Below are 17,905 nucleotides of genomic sequence, written 5' to 3' on the forward strand. Positions count from 1 at the left end.
TGCTTTATCCTTCAGTTAAAAGTCACTTAAAACTCCACAATTTAGGTTAAACAAAAAAAAAAAAAAAACTTCCAAATTCATCTCTATTTCCTTAGTGGCGAAAATGGAAAAAAAAAAACTTCAAGCTCTGACCAGTGTTTCTACTTACAACACTCGTAAGAAGACATTAACAAACAACTAATACACATATATATACTTTTGTCTGTAATAGTAAAATGAAATAGGATCATGCATATATACAACTCTGAATGGGGTATATAAGCTTAGATAAAAGGGGGTCCGTCTGTTTATTGTCTGGAAAGAGGATCCCTGAGTCATTCACTCTATCCACTTGCACGTTCACCTCTTTTCTACTATCCCACTCTTCAACATCTTTCAAAACTTTTCTCATGAGTCATGATTCATGAACATAGCTAAAAACAGCCATTTTATGGAGAATTCAGTAGATTGACCCCATGGACTTTGTGTTTTGTTATGGACTTATAAAAAAAAAATTTGTCAAGAAATTTTTAGGAAAATATCATAATAATCCATTTTAACAGAAAAACGAAAAAAAAAATTAATGAATTCTGGCTCTTTTGAGATAAAAAGAAAAACGAAAAAAAAATATATAATTTGGACCATCGAAAATTGGCATTTCCCACGTGGTTCAGGCTTTCTTTGTCGGTGTGTGGGACGTCCGAATACGATTGGCCGAATTACGTGCTTATAGTATAATTTAATCAAATTAATCACGTGAAGACAATTATTTAGTTAAATGATGCTATAGGGCATACTGGATAGTGACCAAACAAAGCGAAGCTGTATTTCATGATTTACATGTATATAAATTTAAGATTCCTTAGTTAATATATATTAGATTATAGGTTGCTATAGATCTCTAACATATTCGCATAAAAATCAAGGACATTGACGGTCAAACCAATACAAGGAAAATCATTCCAAATATAAATAGTACTTGAAGGTTTGCCAAAAAAAAAAAAAAAAAAGAGTATTTGAATTGGTTTTTTTTTTTTGTCAACAGCCTAGATGTCTAGAACGGTTGGATTATCCAAACCGGATGTGTCGAATTTACATAAATGACATCTTGTGGGTGGGCTCGAACACTCTTTGCTAGAATATCCGCTTTCAAATTCTTCGCACGTGGGATGTGTATTATAGTCTCCTCCAAATGTAAAGCAAATGCTGGCCATTCTTCGGGTGCAGACACTATCTTCACCAACTCCAAACAGTCCGTTGCAAATTTTACAGCCACCTTCTGCATTCCTATCATACAGTGCATAACCCATATAAGGGCTTCTACCTCCGTATGCAGAGGTGAAAGGCTTTGTCTTACATTCTGTGCTCCCATTATCTTGTCCCTAACTCCGTCTTTGAAATAGTACCATCCTAATCCCGATTTAGAATCCGTATCTTTCCATGAACCATCAATATAACACCACCAGCCATCATAACTCAGCAATGATGAGTAGATCATTGAGTTTCCATTATTTATGGATTTCTTCTGCTGTTTAGATATTTGGGCCTCTTCCCATAATGTTGCTTCTGTTTTTGCTATTCTCAAGGTAACTTGAGGGTCTGTATCAATATTTGAGTATATCTTTTCATTCCTTGCCTTCCAGATATACCATAAAATATATGGGAATTGTGTATTTGTTGTCTCTTTTGGTAGCCTCCAGAATAGGTGATCAAAATTAGCATAAACCGATGTCATTGGAAATACGCCTAGAGGTGTTGGGATCTTTGATAAGGCCCATATTTGTAAGACAGGGGGACATTCAAATAAAACATGGTTGATTGTTTCGTCCTCTGTTCCACAACGTGCACATTGTGTGTCGCAGTTTATTCCCCGGGTTATAAGTCGAGTTGGCACCGAAAGGCATCCCGATAAAGCTTGCCAAATAAAGTGCTTTATCTTTGGTGAAGTTTCCAATTTCCAAATATATGATAGCAGTACCTTGATGTTTGGCCCATGTTGGTCTTCAATTCTATCGTCTGATAGCCAGACCACCGTTTGGTATCCCGATTTTACCGTATATCTTCCAGATTTTGTGAAATGCCACCCCACTGTGTCTTGTCGATATGAATTACTTATGGGTATCCCACGAATGAGTTCCACATCTTTTGGATCTATAATTGCCTTTATAAGACCCAGATTTGGGTAATAATTAAAGCTTTTACAAGTTGCTGATCTCGGGCGAGGAGCTGGTATCCATGGGTCATTCCATACTGAAATAGAACATCCAGAACCAACTCTTTTGATTAGCCCTTTATTAACCAGAGATCTAGTTGAGATTATACTTCGCCATCCATAGGATGGTGAGTAAGAACGAACAGGGTCTAGCGGACTTGATTTCCTAAAATACCGTCCTTTAAAAACTCGTGCAAGCAGTGAATTCGGTCTATCTATCAATCTGCATAATTGTTTTGCCAATAATGCCGTATTAAAGCTCTCAACCTCTCGGAACCCTATTCCCCTTTCTGTCTTGTCTTGACACATCTTATTCCACGCTATCCAATGTAAGCCTTTGTGATGTCCATTTGAGCTCCACCAATACCGTGCTGTTGCACTAGATAGTTTCGCCGTTATTGATTTAGGTAAACTAGCTATATACAGATGATGTCCATCTGAGCTCCACCAATACCGTGCTGCTGTACTTGAATTGGTTTATCATGACTATATACAGATGACTTACCAAACTAGCTAAACAGATTATTTGACGAACTATTCAAAAACAGGGTTCGATAAAAACCATGGCTTGGAGGAATGAGTCATAGCCTTACAATTCTAGAGAAATGACAAACATCCAATATTCACATGTATACACGTTGTCAAGAGTATCAACTGATCATTAAGGCTTAAGGGAACACACATATATAATTATACACAATGCATATTCGTTTCATACGACTAAAACCAAAGAGCCGATGCAAATTTGAAAACCTGTTGCATCATTTGAAAACTGTTACATCATTAATTAACTAAATAATTGTCTTAACTAAATAATCATATCCTTCTTATGATTCAAGTAGCTCTGAAACTCCACAACCAAAGCAAGAATCTCAGCTACTAACCATTTTCTACAACGGGCACATATGTGTTTCTTCAGATCTTACCCTTATTCAGGTACTGTATACATATATACACATTTATATCCATAACTCGAATTAATTATCAATTTAATTAACATTTGGTTTAAATTTATACTTTGATGCAGGCAAAAGCTATACTATCGCTAGCGAGTAGAGATATGGAAGAGAGAGCTTTATCCTTGAAAAATTCAGACGGTTCGGATCCTCCGAAAATCCCAAACAATTTGACCCGAATTCATCATCAAAAGGCCTCCATGAAGAGATCTCTTCGTAGTTTTCTTCAGAAACGAAATGTTCGGATTCAAGCAACTTGTCCTTACCACCATTCCCGATAACACTAATTATTTGATTTCAGTTTTTCACCTTTTTAGCATACTAATTTGGCTGGAACAAAATCTAATTACTATATGTTGACTAATTTTTCCGTCTCTGATGGACAGACCCTTAGTTAGTTTTCAGGGGCTTTTTTTTTCAGTTTTGTCAGGGGGGGCGATAATCATGTCAAATTTAAACCACCAAAAACTGGAATACACAAATGTGCGATGTTGATAAGAACACTGGGGGCACTACCAATGTTAATTGGTTTAAGATGAAGATGGGGGATTGGGGAAGTATTGTTGTTCCATTTAAAACCAAATTGTATTCAATCTCAAACGAAGCAAAAGTTTTGGAAAAGGTATACAAGGAGTAAGAACTTGTTAAGAAACTGTTAAGATGTCTTCCAATTAAGTTTGGTACACACAAAAAAAAAAGTTGCAATGAATGTAGTTAGAGGCTCTCTCTTCCATATCTCTACTCGCTAGCGATAGTATAGCTTTTATTTTATTTCTTCTAATTCCTTTTCTTTTTCAACAGCTATTATTTAATAGTCACCATTTAGAGATTAAGATCAGGCGCAAACACGTGGGCTCAAACTTCGCTATTGAATTTTTTTTTTAAATGGTGTAATTTTGTAAACGTTTTTATTTTATAACAACCGCTATTGAAAATTCTATTTCATAAAGATATTAATTCTGCTCCGGACCAAAAATATATTTGGAACCCCCATTAGTTAGACTGATCGATACATGAATTTATTTGTTGACAAGAAACATTAAGTCAATTATTAATAGTATTTCATGAAAAGTTGTTGAAGTTTCTTTCACTCCAGATACAAAAACTGATAAACTCAGGTATTGTAAATCGTTTTGCTTGAATCTTCATATGTTATTTTATAGTACTTGTAAATTCTGAATCATTAGGTGAAGGCAACCAAAATAACTTGTTTTGGATACGTGGAAGCAGAGCTATCATGCATATGTTAGTTTATTTTACTTTGTTGTGCTGTCAAAGTGGGACATTTTTTCTTCTATTGTGCATCCAAGGCACCTAATATAATGTATAAATATAAGACTTTTTTTTTTTATTACGGATTTGTGTTGTTATCACATAAAGACGTGTCCACGATTCTGCATTACCAAACCTCTGTGCCTTGGCTTAAAATGTTATTCCGATTTGCTTATATCAGCATCACCCAATACGACAAATTTATAAATTCGTGTCTATCTTACTACATATATTAAATGTAATGTAAGTTTGTACATTCTGAAGTAAAATCAAGAACTGATTATTGAATAATACTTGCAGAAGATGATTGGGCATTATTTTCCACGTAAGTCAAAAGTTAAATCACCATGACACGGCAAATCGCGAATCGTGGCAGGATCGATAAGCAAGATTTAGTAGTTGTCAAGGGTAGAATAAGTAATTCTTACGAGCTCAATAATTCAGATTCATGACCACAGTATAAAGAACTTCGATCATGACCTTCCAGAAACCAAACACACTAATAAAACCTTCAAACTCAATGCCCCAAATCATCACGAGCTATCTCTCAAAATAACAGAAACGCCCTCGTACATCGTTGAAACCCCTAATTTCGAGCCTAACAAGCCCAAGAAACAACAATACAACATATACACTTCGTTGCTCCCGATTCTCTTATCGATCTCCACCTACATTTTGATCTTCTACGTCCTTGACGTGTCTCCTTCGTCGATCTTCAACGACACCAAGATCTTGTTCTTAATCTCCAACGCACTTATCCTCATCATCGCTGCAGATTACGGTGCATTCACCGAGAAAGAGAACCACGACTTTTACGGAGAATACAGAGCTGCTATGAGAAGCGATGTGAGAGAAAACCCTAGACCGAAAAACTCGGGCTATGAGGTAAGTTTGACAGAAGAAATCAAGAAACGTGAGAGACAAGAAAAACCAGTCATAGCGAAAGAAATGCGGCGAGGTTTGCTTCACAAGGAAGCGGAAGTTCCTGAGAAAACCGTACACGTCGTGAGCGAGAAGCAACCGAGAAAAATAGCTATCCAAAAATACGAGCCAACGACTGATCAAATAACTGCTAGTAATGGAGAAACTTGCAATGCAAGAAAACTGGTGAGTCCTAAACCATACGGGAGAAGCAAATCGGATAAAGCGCGCACAGAACGTCGTCGTTATCGGGAGATCAAACATAGACCTAAAAGTTACGATCGAAGCCAATCGGATAGCTCGAAATGGATGGTTGTTCACAAGGGGAAGAACAAGGCAGAGGAGGCAGAGGAGAAGTGGGAGAATGTAAGAGAGGAATCCGAAGAATTCGCGAAGATGTCGAACGAAGAGTTGAATAGACGAGTCGAAGATTTCATCCAACGATTCAATAGAGATATCAAACGACAAAGTGTTGTCTAGTTTCGTACAATCTTGTTTATTAGTAGTTTTTTTTTTCTCTTTATGCGTTTTTCATTAGAGTTGGTAATTAATGAGATCATGGAGATAATCGTTAATTAGTTTAATTTGGTTGAAAGTAATGGAATTACATGTTAACAAAAAAGAAGTTGTTGCCGACTGGTTTAATAAAGTTCATGTGATGTTAAATAAATAAAAAAAAAGTTCATGTAAAGGGATAAAATATCATTTCATTCTCCTTTTTTGTGTGTTCCAAATTAATATATATATATATATATATATATATATATATATATATAACGTGTTTTCGTTGTTTTAAAAGAAAAGGTATTTTTGAATAGTTTAAAAGTATATTTTAATATATAAATATAAAAGTATTTTTCATATACTGACTTTTGTTGTCTAATGAAAATATGCAAGTATTTTTCTTATTTTTTCCAATACTGATATATTTTGTTTTGAGTCTTTTGACAATTTTCTTATTGAGAAATATCTGAAATTCAAGTATTTTTTAGGTCAGCCCATCGGAATAGAAAATAAAATACTCTCGCCGCCAGCGGAATCAGCTCCTTGTGTTTCATCTTCTTCTCACAAAATCCGAATTCGAAAAAAAAAAGGCACAAAAAACCGGAACAACGTAACCATAGTGACTGAGTCGGAGACAGTGACAACTGAGAACGGAAGAGATAGAGATAGCGATTACCGACCAACGCTACAAAGTTTTTAGTTGTTAGATGGTGGGATTTAAGAACAGGTACATCCTTATAGAGGTGTTTCTGGATCCAGACAAGGATCTGCTTGGAGAAGGAACCCCTATCATTCTTACCAAATTCAACCTCTCCGAAGCCATCAAAGACAGCATTCTCGTAAACTTCGGCGAGTGCGGTCTCGGCTCTTCTCTTGGTTCCTTGGAGGGTATGTCTGCTTTTTTTTTTTCTTTTCATCAATCGCGTCTTTAGATATTGTTGATGCTAGCTCCAGAATTGCAACCCATGTGTGGATTTTTGAAACTTCTCTCATAGAGTTTTGTTAGTTTTCTCTGGTGCATCAGAGTAAACAAAAAAAGATAAAAAAGCAATCTTTATACACTTCTGAAAGAGATTTTTATTGCAGAAAGTATTATCATGGATGGGTTTTCGTTAATAATTGATTGATTAATTGGGCAATGCATCAAACTATCAAGTAAAATCCTTCAAAGACTAATTCTAAATCCTTCAAAGACTTTACCTTGTAACTCTGTAAAACCGATTCTCTTGTTGTTTTGAAGCATACGTTTTTATAATTGGTGTTCTTCAGAGCATTATTTGAAATGGAAATGATTTCGATGTTTGAGATGTTTGGTTTCGATGAATCTGATATGTAATGCCAGTTTTGGTCTCCCTTTCAAACTTCTTATGTTCATCATCTAATTGTTGGGATTACTCCTCTGTTCTAATCCGCTCTTAATTGTATCATATAATTTGTGTCATTGCAGTGAAGTATGTGAACCCAATCACAAAGCTATGCATCGTAAGATCATCTAGAGATGATCACAGACAAGTTTGGTCGGCGATGACTTTGGTCAGAAGCATCGGAAACTGTCCAGTGATCTTAAACTTGCTCTATATCAGTGGCTGCATCAGGGCTTGTAAAGCGACAACCTTGTTATGCGACAAGAAGAAGTTCGAGCAGCAGAGGAAGAGATGAACAACTATAAAAAAATCAAACTATTGAAACATTGAAGACGTAGAGCAATGTAATCTCAAATGAGCCAATCATTGTACAAGAGGAGTGCCACGTGTTCGGATGAGCCAATTACTGGATTATCCAAACTACAAGAAAACTAAACACTTTTTGCAATCTAAACTCTCCAATCACGACACAAAGTAGTGCCACGTGGCAATAACCCACCTCACCTTCTTCTTCTTCTTCTTCCTCAGACCACCCAAGGACACATCATCTCTCTTTACTCACTTCCAGTCTTCCACCATGTCTGCGGCACTGAGCTCGTCTCTTTACATTTCCCCAAAGAAACCTTCATGTCCACAACAATCTCAACCCACAACCTTATCCACGAAACCCAACACCATCAAAACCACTCTCCATAGCCACCCTCTCTTCTCTGTAGCCGATCAGGCAGTAGCCTTCCAGATGAAAGAGAAGATCCTCTGTCTCGAGCTCATGGGAATCGACTCAGGCAAGGCCCTCTCTCTAAACCCTTTTCTCCGCTCAGCATCCCTTAACTCCATCGAATCCGTCCTCCATTTCCTCCAATCGAAAGGAATCTACCCAAATGACCTCCCAAGAATCTTGGGGATGTGTCCCACGATCCTCACTTCTGACATCAGAACAGAACTCAGCCCTGTTTTCATGTTCCTGTCGAATGATCTCTACGTCCCTGAGAATGGATTCAGAAGAGTCATCAAGAAATGCCCGAGGCTCCTGATTAGCAGCGTGGAAGATCAGCTCAAGCCTGCTCTTTTCTACTTGCAGAGACTTGGTTTCAAGGATCTTGATGCTCTTGCTTACCAAGATCCTGTCTTGTTGGTGTCTAGTGTTGAACACACTCTCATCCCAAAGCTTAGGTAAAAAAATTTCAGCCAGTTTCTTTAATGAGTAAAGGACTGGTGATTACATTAGAGAATCATCTGTAATTGAATGATTTAAGACTTCTTGCATTGTGATATTTTGTCAGATTCTTGGAGAGTATAGGGTTCTCGAGATCAGAGGCGATTGGAATGATCCTTAGATGTCCGGCTCTGTTCACATTCAGCATAGAGAACAACTTCAAACCAAAACTAGATTACTTCATGAGTGGAATCAAAGGAAAGCTGGAGAATCTAAAGGAGTTTCCACAGTATTTTGCGTTTAGTCTGGAGAAAAGGATAAAACCGAGGCACCTGGAATCGATGGAGAGAGGTTTAGAGTTGCCATTGTCGTTGATGCTTAAGAGCACTGATGAAGAGTTCGAGCAATTGCTACAGAAGCCCTCTTCAGTAGCAAATGTGTAATATTAATTCATTGTATATGGTTTGGGGATTTGGGGAATATTACTGTGTGTTTATTGATTGTGTTCATAGCTTATATATTAACATTGTTCCCTTCCATGTGTCTCTAAACAAAACTGTCAAAGTCTATGGTTGACTAGTGGTTGCTAATTATAAAAATCAGTGATAAATTTCGTTATCCGTAATCTTCACTTACTGATTTTACTAATTTTTTATAAAATCAGTAAATTTCTCAGTAAATTTCTCTTAACATTTCATATCACCACCAAGATTTTCTTCTATACGAAATTACGAATGTTGAAAACAGCTCAAGATTTTTCCAAGTAAAAAAAGTTAAAGATTTTGTAGTGATATTATTGGGCCTCAGTGGGCCTCATGCTAGGAATCTATTTGGGTTGCTAAATATTTGTTTTTTTAGTTATTTAAGGTAATACTAAAAAAAATAGCATTAAACCCCTGGAGGAGGAGAGAAGCCCTAAAAACTCTCGGTGTTACTTCGTCGTCGTATGACTTTTGGTGGAAGTAAAAAATAAAATTGAAATCATCTTCCCATTTCATGGCTGAGGTTCGTCTTCGTCATATATATTATTAAATTTTCTAATTTTACTTCCTTGAAGAATAAACGAAAAAAAGAAGTCGGCTGGTTTGAGAAATTTCTCTATTCAGATTCACAAAATCTGCAACCGAAACAAAAATTAACAAAAATTGTTTCGCGGTTTCTTTTTTCATCAGCTTTTGGATCCGTAGACACGAAAAAATATGTTATTCTCGAGGGGTGTTTCTCGGATTTCTTCCAAGTTTCTGAGAAATCGCAGCTTCTATGGCTGCTCTCAATCTCTCGCCTCTCATCGCCTCGCAATCATCCCTCCCGATCAGGGTCACTCTTGTTCTGACTCTACACACAAGGTAATTTCAACATTCTCTCTTTGGGATTCCTCTATGAACCGAGGAACACTCGATTCGGGATTTCTGATTTTGAGATTAAAAAAACAGAAATTGATTGCATGGGTTTTATTCTGAATGTTTTCGAATTGTGAATTAGGAAACTGTAGGTTCTTTTTACTATGATCTGTTTAATTATCCCGTCATTACCATGGAGATGATGTGTACTGAATAAAGGTTTTTGTTTTTATTTTGTCTTTATATTTTATTTATGGTGTTTGTTGGAATTTCATAGACCAATTGAAATTGTCCCTTTTTTTGGTTAATGATACTTATAATGTGGAGTAATCAGCTAAAGCTAGAGTTCTCTTTCTAGTTTTTAATTATCAGGCTGGATAAACAAATGATTGAAACGGATTAGTTTTTTTTTCTGAAGCTTCATGTGTTATACAGAATTGGTGACCTAACCAAGGTGTCTTTCTTTGTGATGTTTTAGTAGGGTTATGTTTGCAGAGGAACTTATTCATTGAAATCTCCGGTTTTTGGTGGTTTTAGACATCATCTCTATCACCAGAGCAGCTCGGTAGTTGAGGTTTGTAGTTAGCTCCCTTATTTACCATTTCCAACATTGAATCATCATGATGAGCTTAATCTAGGATCCTCTATTGTTAAATTTTCACATATACTTGAATTTTGGTCATTGCTTCTCTTGTATTATAAGAAGTTTGTAAAAACCAACTTTTGTTTTCTTAATTTAGCTATACTTTTTTGTCACTGATCTTATTCAATTTGGTCATTTTTTTAACCTTAAGTTATTGCTGAAATTTTTGAATTCCTCCTCTTCTTTCCTGACTGCTGAAAGAGTAAGATTATCCTTTCCTAGGAGGAGCTTGACCCGTTTTCGCTTGTTGCCGATGAGTTGTCACTTCTTAGTAACAAGTTGAGAGCGATGGTAGTTACCGAGGTAAGTGGCCTTTTCTTTGTCATTCATCGCATTGTGTTCATTCTATAAACAAATTTGCTGCTGCTATGAAGAAAATTTGTATAATTTTTGTGTCTGACTTCTGCTATTCAGGTTCCAAAACTTGCCTCTGCAGCTGAATACTTCTTCAAAAAGGGTGCGGAAGGAAAACACTTTCGTCCAACTGTAATGATCATAATCTCTTTTATTTTTCCATATCTTGTCGTCATGTTCTGAATCATTTTCTCTCTCGGTATCATAACCAGTTTCGTTTTATGTTCATAGATTTTGCTGTTGATGGCGACAGCTCTGAATGTACGCATACCAGAAGCATTGGCTGCTGAATCAGCAGAAATAGTCCCATCAGAGTTACGCGTAAGGCAACGGGGTATTGCTGAAATCACCGAAATGATACATGTCAGTAGCTATAGGTTTACTCATAACATTCATTAAAATCAAGATCAGTATCCTTTTTTTTTCAAGTAGTAATGCGTTGGTCATTTGTAGGTTGCAAGCCTCCTACATGATGATGTCTTGGATGATGCTGATACAAGACGTGGTGTTGGTTCCTTAAACCTTGTAATGGGTAACAAGGTACGAACTTGACAGTATCTTCTACTGTTCTACTGTCTAAGGCATGATTATTTTTTTTGGGCGATTGTACTGCTATAAGATATTAAGATCACCATTGACTTCACGTTGTAGGTATCAGTATTAGGAGGAGACTTTTTACTCGCTCGGGCCACACAAGCTCTTGCTGCACTAAAGAACACAGAGGTAAAAAAATACTAAGAAACTAATCCAAGAACCATTTTCGCAAACTTGTTCAAGAACTTAGCTACTTTTTTCCAGATACCGTGGTTGATAGGATATTTGAACCTGCCTTAAGATAGATATTTAGAATCAATGATATCAGCCCAAGAATTAACTATCACCTCTTCGAAGCCATACATCTTCATTGATTCTCTCTTTTGTAGGTTGTATCGTTACTTGCAACTGTTGTAGAACATCTTGTTACCGGTGAAGTCATGCAAATGACTAGTACAACCGAGCAGCGTCATAGGTAAACAAAAATACAGCCATAAAAAAAAATATCGTCTTTGTTGCTAATTTATGTTTGAGAATTGATTTTCCTTTTCAGAACCCAATTATAGCGGCTTGTAGTAGTACATGGATATCATATAACAGTATGATTGTTCATGCAAATATAATATATTTTTTTTTCTTTTTCTTTCATGGCTGCAGTATGGACTACTACATGCAGAAGACATATTATAAGACGGCTTCACTGATCTCAAATAGCTGCAAGGCGATTGCTTTACTCGCTGGACAAACAGCAGAGGTTGCCATGTTAGCTTTTGAGTACGGGAAGAATCTGGTTCGTTATCTTCGAATGCTGGCCCCATTGCAACCAATGTTCTTCCAAATCTTGATTAGTTTCTTTTTGGCAGGGTTTGGCATTCCAATTAATAGACGACGTTCTTGATTTCACGGGCACATCTGCATCTCTCGGAAAAGGATCCTTATCAGATATCCGCCATGGAATCATAACAGCTCCAATCCTCTTTGCCATGGAGGAGTTTCCTCAACTACGCAAAGTTATTGATCAACTTGAAGACGATCCAACGAATGTTGAGATTGTAAGTTAGAAATAAACAAATCTCCTCATTAAAATGTCTATTACGTTTTCAGTCTCTCTTATGTTATATCCCATAAAAAAAACAAATCAGGCTTTAGAGTATCTTGGCAAGAGCAATGGAATACAAAGGACAAGAGAGTTAGCAATGGAGCATGCGAATCTCGCAGCAGCGGCAATTGGGTCTCTACCTGAAACAGACGATGAAGATGTCAAAAGATCAAGGCGGGCACTTATTGACTTGACCCATAGAGTCATCACCAGAAACAAGTGAGGATAAGAAAAAGTCTCTCTTTATACGCTAAACATCTTCATAACATGATGAGAATGTTTCAATTTCATTCCATTCCATTCATAGGATTTTTTGTTTTTGTCCAACTCGTTTTACGAAATAATTTGTTGGACAAGTTGTGGTTCATTTTAACAACATAGATGAAAAAAAGGTCATGTGACCACTTGTGATATCATTCTCAATCGTTCCTAGCGAATTCGGTTTAGGCTTGGCTTTCTAACAGATTTTACCCGTTAAACCATCTTCCAAAGCTGAACCAAACCGGAGGCACTACTAAACATCTAACTTTTTTTTTCTCCTCAGTGAACAGCACTTAATACAGTGAATTGATCATATACCTGGGATGATCTTAGTTGAGATAACAATTTGTGTTATTCATCCACAAAATTTCTAAATCAGTAAACAAAAAAGATGATCTAAGTATATATAGGTCTTTACACTGAACCGGAAAAGAAACACAAAAACCGGTTAAGGATCAGTCTCCTCTTCAAAGTCCATGAGAAAATCGGTTAAGTTCTCGGAATCATCCACGGCTTCGTCTAGAGACATACGACCAGCTTCCTTCTTCGGTTTAGGCTGTTTTCACAAACCAAAAACACATAAACATCCATGTACACATATTTATATGTACAGGCGGCTAAAATTTGAATGTGGGATTTTACCTTGGCGTTGCGAAGCTCAGGGGTACTCTTCAAGACACTCCAGTTCCTCGGCACTTTCTCATCTTTTTCTACTTCTGCATCATCTTCCTCGTCCTGTCATAAAAGGGGTCCAGAGATGTCTCAGATCATGATAAGAAACAATGAAAAAGAAGAAGAGGATCTGATGTGTAAGCAACAATACTCACATCGTTTTCACCAATATCAACAGCTTGTGCCATTGCATCATCAATGTAAGGCACCTGCATTCATAGGATATATCAAATAAATCAAACAAAGCCCCTGAAATCTCTCATTGAGAGTTGTGTCAAAAGGAGTGAGAAAGATTGGTCATTTTACCTCGACCTGCTCAGTTTTCTCTTTTGCCAGTAGTGTTTTGTGCACCTCTCTCGAGATAACTTTGCCATTCTGAACAAATTTGAAACAAAGGAGACAAATCAGACCAAGACAAAAGAAAGGAACAGAGTTTTGAGCAAAGCAGAACTAACCTCCTTCAGGTAATCGAGCATATTTGGTGTCGGCTCATGGAAATCAGGTCCTCTGAAATCCATAACCGCATCGGGAGCTTGAATGTAGTTAATTGTCGGGTAAACTGGATCCCCACCCCATACTGCAAGAAACCCGAGAAAGTTAAAGGAAAGATGAAATAACCATGATAAGTTAGTTAGTTTTATCGTTAAAAGTCTCATACTTTGCTTAATCTGCTCCTCCTTCATCCGCATTGCCAAAGGATCTCTCTTGATCCTAACATCGGTTCCCATCATTATCCGGTATTCTCGATCTGTTTGATGAGAGAACATCTCAATCAGTTGTGTGTTTTCATCCTCACCCGTCTCTTCAAAATGCTTCTGTACAGCTTCCCGTGACGTGTCTCTCTTCCACGCTTTTACCCACTCAGAGTAAAAAGCCATTGGACCTTCTTTCGCTAACCTCTCTCGCTCAGCTTGCAGCCTGAGAAGAATGAAAACTCAACCCAAAAAAAAAAAAGTAACAAAACATGTTTTTTAGCTAGAAGATTAAGATACCTCTCTTCCTTGAAAAGATGCCTTCTTGCTCTATAAAGAGAAGTTTCCGTGAGTGTTGGTTCTTTCCCATAGAGCTTCACTTGTCCTGTTTCTGCCATCGCCTTGAGAAAAACCTGCAGCAGCCAAAAGAGCATAAAGGATCAAACTTTAGGGAAAACGCAACATGGTTAAAACCCGAAATCACTCTAATGACTCACTGTTTCAACATCAGGACGTCTTCTTTGCCATCTTGACCATTGTTCTTTCTCCGGTTTTCTCCAGTTCCACCAACTTTCATCGCTCGTGAGTGTCTTTTCTATTTGCTTCTTTTTGGTGGGATCGATAAAAGGATGTGGCCGTCCAAGCTTCTTGTCTAGTTCAAAACCACTTTCCACTTCTTCTTTTTCAAACTCATCGTCATAGACAACAAAACCATTCGAGGAATCGTTCTCCTCTTCTTCAGAGCTATCCTCAGAATCCGATACTTCATCACTGACCACAACGGCCACGTTTCCCTCGGTTGCTTTCCGATTCTTCTTCCTCCGGCTTCCAGGATTCTTACCATATGAAGGGAAACTCGAGGACTCACCAGCTGGTTGAGGAGCCCTAGCAGCTCTAACCCGGCTCGAAGTCCCTTCAGGCCAATAGTCCTCACCTGGAATGCTAGCCCGAGCCCCTGATGCTGGCTCGAGTTTTCCAGAAGTCGAATCCATATAACTATAGTAAGGAGCCCTCTCAACAGACACATACTCATATCCTGCTTCATTCTTCTTAGAGCCTTCACTTGCATCACCATTATCATCATTCTCCTTCTTGCATTTGATACAATGTCGCAGTGACCGATCACCAGTAGTAATCCCGACATGTAATGTCCTGATCGGAAATCTGCATTTGAGCCGCCTCTATATGTATAAACAACATCTATAAGTTTGAATTTCTTGAAACAGTTAATTTTCCCAACAAGGCTCAACTAGATTACTACAGAGATAAGTTTAGAAATGCATAATTGTGTAAGAACCAACCTGCAAAATACAATTATTGGGCTTTCCACTCTCTGTGCACACTTTATCTACAGGAGAAAAAGAAGAACGGGAATCAGAATCGAAAATTGGAAAATTGAAAGTGGATTCAGAGAAACAAGAGCTGATGAAACCTCGGTAGAGCCAGGTGGTGGTTGATATTGACGCCATTACACTCTCTAATTCCCACTGTATAATCAACATAAAAGATTGTCAGATGATGCAAACCATTAGGTTCAATTGTGCTCGGAATCAGTATGAGCAAGCACCCCAGATAAGAAAAACCTAAGCTAACAAATTTTCCATAACAATAATATCCGATCTTTGGGGCATTTCTGCGACGCTTCACAGTCAAATTTGAGAAGAAGAAAAAGAAAAGACGAACCTTTCTGTTTTACCAAGATGCTGTAGGAAGGGTTTTTCGATTATATGGGAGTAAAGTTGAGCTCTTTCATGGAGGTTAGTTTCGAAGGGGTTTTTCACTTTTCAGGTTTCTGGGTTTATCCATTCATCTCCTGCGTGTATATTATTCTTGTGACGCCGAAATCTGTAGTTTTCTCGACACACGCGCTCCACGCGCCGGTGTTAGAACCCGAATTTTTTAGAAAAGAGAAAGTAGAATGGGCTCTACTTGGGCTTTTTGTTTCTTACTAAAGCCCATTATTAAATTGAAATTGAGAGCTGAAAGGTTTTTGATTTTCTAACAAACACTTGCAAGAACAAAGTGCCTTTTTTCTCTCCTAATCGCCTAACTTTTTTTTTTGGCTTTAACATCTCCTAATCGCCAACTCTATTCGTATTTTTAAATTATGTATATCCCATATACGTAAGAACTTTACCATATTCTTACAAAATTCTAAAGATCGAGTTTAAATTTTAAGGTTACTTCTCAATCTTTGGAAATCCTTATTAAATCTATACATATGTATATTTAAGAAAGTATAATCCAATAAACTATTATAAACTGAAACCATGCATGATACAAAGTAAATAAATGCAAGAACAATTGATGGAAATTCGTATGCGAACAATTGTTAGTTTTTGACTTTTGCTGTATAGTTTTGTCTTCCTCACAATGGAATAATAGAGTGGGGCTCTACACTGGACCAGTAAAAGAAAACAATCAAAATATTGTGGGTTCTACAACTGACCACTAAAAGAAAACGTTTATACGAAAACATCCGTCTTAGCTAAACCCTTGAAGTCAAAAAGACAAAGCAAAAAAAAAATGTTTAAAGCCTTGATTTCTTTCCCAAAATCCTTGTTAATTACAATGATAGATACATAAATATGAATGTGCGTGTGTTAAGAAAAAAGAAAAGAAAAGCTTTGGACCCTCTTGACCAAAAAAAAAAACTTTGGACCCAAACGTGAATGGCAATTGGCTAATGTGCCAATATGGTCTGTTCCAATATTAAATGGGTCCTGACCAGACACATCATAGACATTACGGTATCTATCACAGGCCTATTTTAACCTAATATCATATATTTATAGCTTAACAGTGGTTCTCTTGATTTAAATTGTTTTCAAACTCGCTAAACGACGATAATATTTATTTCTATGGACCAAAATCTATATTAAAAAAAAATAAAAATTGTTTCTGAAATGTTTGCAGACGTAGACCACGTAAGACTATACCACAAAAGGTCTGACTAGGCACAAGTTTCGGTGTACCGCACGCGCCTAACGTCACGTTTGAAACTATTCGTGCAACGAGATTATCTATGCGGCGTCGTTTTCCTCAACACTCCTCTTCCTCTGTATTTGCCTACTAGCCTACACTATTATATTCTATTTATTTTGACTTTACGAAATGAATCAGCAGCACATTAGAAACCTCATTAGCTGATCATACTGAGCTTGAAACAATAATTAAAATGTCCCACGGGCGAAAAAAATAGCAATTTATAATTCCAGAATTCATAAGATTATATAGTATGGATAACCCTGCAACAACAACAAAAAGTTTATTCATACACACACAAAAAAAGAAAAAAACTATATATATTTTCCGAGTTTTTTAATCTTAGAAAACTGAAGGGAAAGTTGTCTCAAAGCACTAAAAAAAATTGATGCTTTTGTGACCGTTAATAAATGAGTGGTTAATTGGAAATCTCGTCAACCTTTTTTCTGCGACATAATTCACTTCCAAAAGTAATTGGAACAGAATCTCACAAGTGGCAATGTGTCCCGATCACCACGTGGCGCTTACTCCTCAAATAGTATACAGTATGTAGATAGATGAGTAATGTGTGTGTATGTTAGTAATGTATAACTGCGACGAGAATAAACACCTTGATGAGTATATTGGGTAGATGTGGAATGTCATAAGCATTTAGCAGAGAGACATGCACGCATACGAACAACTAACGAATAAATTTCGATATACCATTATGTATCCGGTCATCGTCGTATTAATAAATAATTAAATACAAGATGTGTATAAAAATTTTGAATACTATCAACGGAAGTTAAAACAGATTGACAAGCCGGTAAAAATATTTGAATAGTGAATTGTCTCTACGAATAATATCTTCCTCTGTTTGTTGATTCAGACATGTTCGTGCATTATGATATTTCTAAAACTAAACGCTAATTCTGAGAGTCTGAAATTATATAGTAGTAATTAAAAAAACTAACTCAAA

The 17,905-nt window shown here is 36.9% G+C and overlaps 6 protein-coding genes across 7 annotated transcripts; 5 read left to right on the forward strand and 1 right to left on the reverse strand.

The window, feature by feature from the left end:
* Positions 1–3,010: 3,010 nt before the first annotated feature.
* Positions 3,011–3,502, forward strand: LOC112081593 (protein TIFY 5B; the record flags this gene model as incomplete). The annotated part of the gene is made up of 2 exons (XM_024148368.1): positions 3,011–3,127; positions 3,219–3,502. Coding segments are annotated over 2 exons (327 nt in total), but the record flags the coding sequence as incomplete, so codon positions are not given.
* A 126-nt stretch (positions 3,503–3,628) lies between these two features.
* On the forward strand, positions 3,629–5,820 carry LOC18026565. Its single transcript, XM_024148369.1, has 2 exons — positions 3,629–3,769; positions 4,864–5,820. The coding sequence occupies exons 1-2, from the start codon at positions 3,629–3,631 to the stop codon at positions 5,818–5,820; spliced, it is 1,098 nt and encodes a 365-aa protein (XP_024004137.1).
* Positions 5,821–6,341: 521 nt separating this feature from the next.
* LOC18026566 (probable ribonuclease P/MRP protein subunit POP5) lies at positions 6,342–7,754 on the forward strand. Its single transcript, XM_006410545.2, has 2 exons — positions 6,342–6,732; positions 7,292–7,754. Exons 1-2 carry the CDS (start codon positions 6,552–6,554, stop codon positions 7,501–7,503), a joined length of 393 nt encoding a protein of 130 aa, XP_006410608.1. The 5' UTR covers positions 6,342–6,551; the 3' UTR covers positions 7,504–7,754.
* On the forward strand, positions 7,619–8,989 carry LOC18027029 (transcription termination factor MTEF1, chloroplastic). The gene is made up of 2 exons (XM_006410546.2): positions 7,619–8,381; positions 8,492–8,989. The coding sequence occupies exons 1-2, from the start codon at positions 7,786–7,788 to the stop codon at positions 8,805–8,807; spliced, it is 912 nt and encodes a 303-aa protein (XP_006410609.1). The 5' UTR covers positions 7,619–7,785; the 3' UTR covers positions 8,808–8,989.
* Positions 8,990–9,267: 278 nt separating this feature from the next.
* LOC18027030 (solanesyl diphosphate synthase 3, chloroplastic/mitochondrial) lies at positions 9,268–12,721 on the forward strand. 2 transcript variants are annotated; one of them, XM_006410548.2, is made up of 12 exons: positions 9,268–9,369; positions 9,537–9,710; positions 10,186–10,278; positions 10,570–10,650; positions 10,762–10,833; positions 10,933–11,064; positions 11,155–11,241; positions 11,353–11,424; positions 11,625–11,710; positions 11,893–12,025; positions 12,099–12,287; positions 12,378–12,721. In XM_006410548.2, the coding sequence occupies exons 2-12, from the start codon at positions 9,564–9,566 to the stop codon at positions 12,555–12,557; spliced, it is 1,272 nt and encodes a 423-aa protein (XP_006410611.1). In that variant the 5' UTR covers positions 9,268–9,369; positions 9,537–9,563; the 3' UTR covers positions 12,558–12,721. The 2 variants fall into 2 exon arrangements, with proteins under 2 accessions (XP_006410611.1, XP_006410610.1); XM_006410547.2 differs by lacking the exon at positions 9,268–9,369 and having other exon boundaries at positions 9,545–9,710; positions 10,183–10,278.
* A 167-nt stretch (positions 12,722–12,888) lies between these two features.
* On the reverse strand, positions 12,889–15,787 carry LOC18027031 (protein PLASTID TRANSCRIPTIONALLY ACTIVE 12, chloroplastic). Its single transcript, XM_006410549.2, has 11 exons — positions 15,643–15,787; positions 15,392–15,446; positions 15,261–15,307; positions 14,457–15,140; positions 14,260–14,372; positions 13,926–14,185; positions 13,723–13,844; positions 13,574–13,642; positions 13,423–13,476; positions 13,238–13,330; positions 12,889–13,151 (listed from the first exon to the last, which is right to left on the reverse strand). Exons 2-11 carry the CDS (start codon positions 15,426–15,428, stop codon positions 13,044–13,046), a joined length of 1,587 nt encoding a protein of 528 aa, XP_006410612.1. The 5' UTR covers positions 15,429–15,446; positions 15,643–15,787; the 3' UTR covers positions 12,889–13,043.
* Positions 15,788–17,905: the final 2,118 nt, after the last annotated feature.

The sequence above is a fragment of the Eutrema salsugineum genome, unplaced genomic scaffold (genome assembly GCF_000478725.1).
Source record: "Eutrema salsugineum unplaced genomic scaffold, Eutsalg1_0 scaffold_10, whole genome shotgun sequence".
Taxonomy (NCBI): domain Eukaryota; kingdom Viridiplantae; phylum Streptophyta; class Magnoliopsida; order Brassicales; family Brassicaceae; genus Eutrema; species Eutrema salsugineum.

What these genes read in the sequence shown, in the direction of transcription:
- LOC18026565 (XM_024148369.1), top strand. Translation starts at nt 3,629, where the DNA reads ATGTGCGATGTTGATAAGAACACTGGGGGCACTACCAATGTTAATTGG. An exon ending in AAGCAAAAGTTTTGGAAAAG is followed by an intron (nt 3,770 to 4,863) that starts GTATACAAGGAG and finishes TCAATAATTCAG; the next exon opens with ATTCATGACCACAGTATAAA.
- LOC18026566 (XM_006410545.2), top strand. Translation starts at nt 6,552, where the DNA reads ATGGTGGGATTTAAGAACAGGTACATCCTTATAGAGGTGTTTCTGGAT. An exon ending in TTCTCTTGGTTCCTTGGAGG is followed by an intron (nt 6,733 to 7,291) that starts GTATGTCTGCTT and finishes GTGTCATTGCAG; the next exon opens with TGAAGTATGTGAACCCAATC.
- LOC18027029 (XM_006410546.2), top strand. Translation starts at nt 7,786, where the DNA reads ATGTCTGCGGCACTGAGCTCGTCTCTTTACATTTCCCCAAAGAAACCT. An exon ending in ACTCTCATCCCAAAGCTTAG is followed by an intron (nt 8,382 to 8,491) that starts GTAAAAAAATTT and finishes ATATTTTGTCAG; the next exon opens with ATTCTTGGAGAGTATAGGGT.
- LOC18027030 (XM_006410548.2), top strand. Translation starts at nt 9,564, where the DNA reads ATGTTATTCTCGAGGGGTGTTTCTCGGATTTCTTCCAAGTTTCTGAGA. An exon ending in GAGCGATGGTAGTTACCGAG is followed by an intron (nt 10,651 to 10,761) that starts GTAAGTGGCCTT and finishes TCTGCTATTCAG; the next exon opens with GTTCCAAAACTTGCCTCTGC. An exon ending in ACCTTGTAATGGGTAACAAG is followed by an intron (nt 11,242 to 11,352) that starts GTACGAACTTGA and finishes TTCACGTTGTAG; the next exon opens with GTATCAGTATTAGGAGGAGA.
- LOC18027031 (XM_006410549.2), bottom strand. Translation starts at nt 15,428, where the DNA reads ATGGCGTCAATATCAACCACCACCTGGCTCTACCGAG. An exon ending in TTGATATTGGTGAAAACGAT is followed by an intron (nt 13,331 to 13,422) that starts GTGAGTATTGTT and finishes CTTTTATGACAG; the next exon opens with GACGAGGAAGATGATGCAGA. An exon ending in CTGAGCTTCGCAACGCCAAG is followed by an intron (nt 13,152 to 13,237) that starts GTAAAATCCCAC and finishes TTGTGAAAACAG; the next exon opens with CCTAAACCGAAGAAGGAAGC.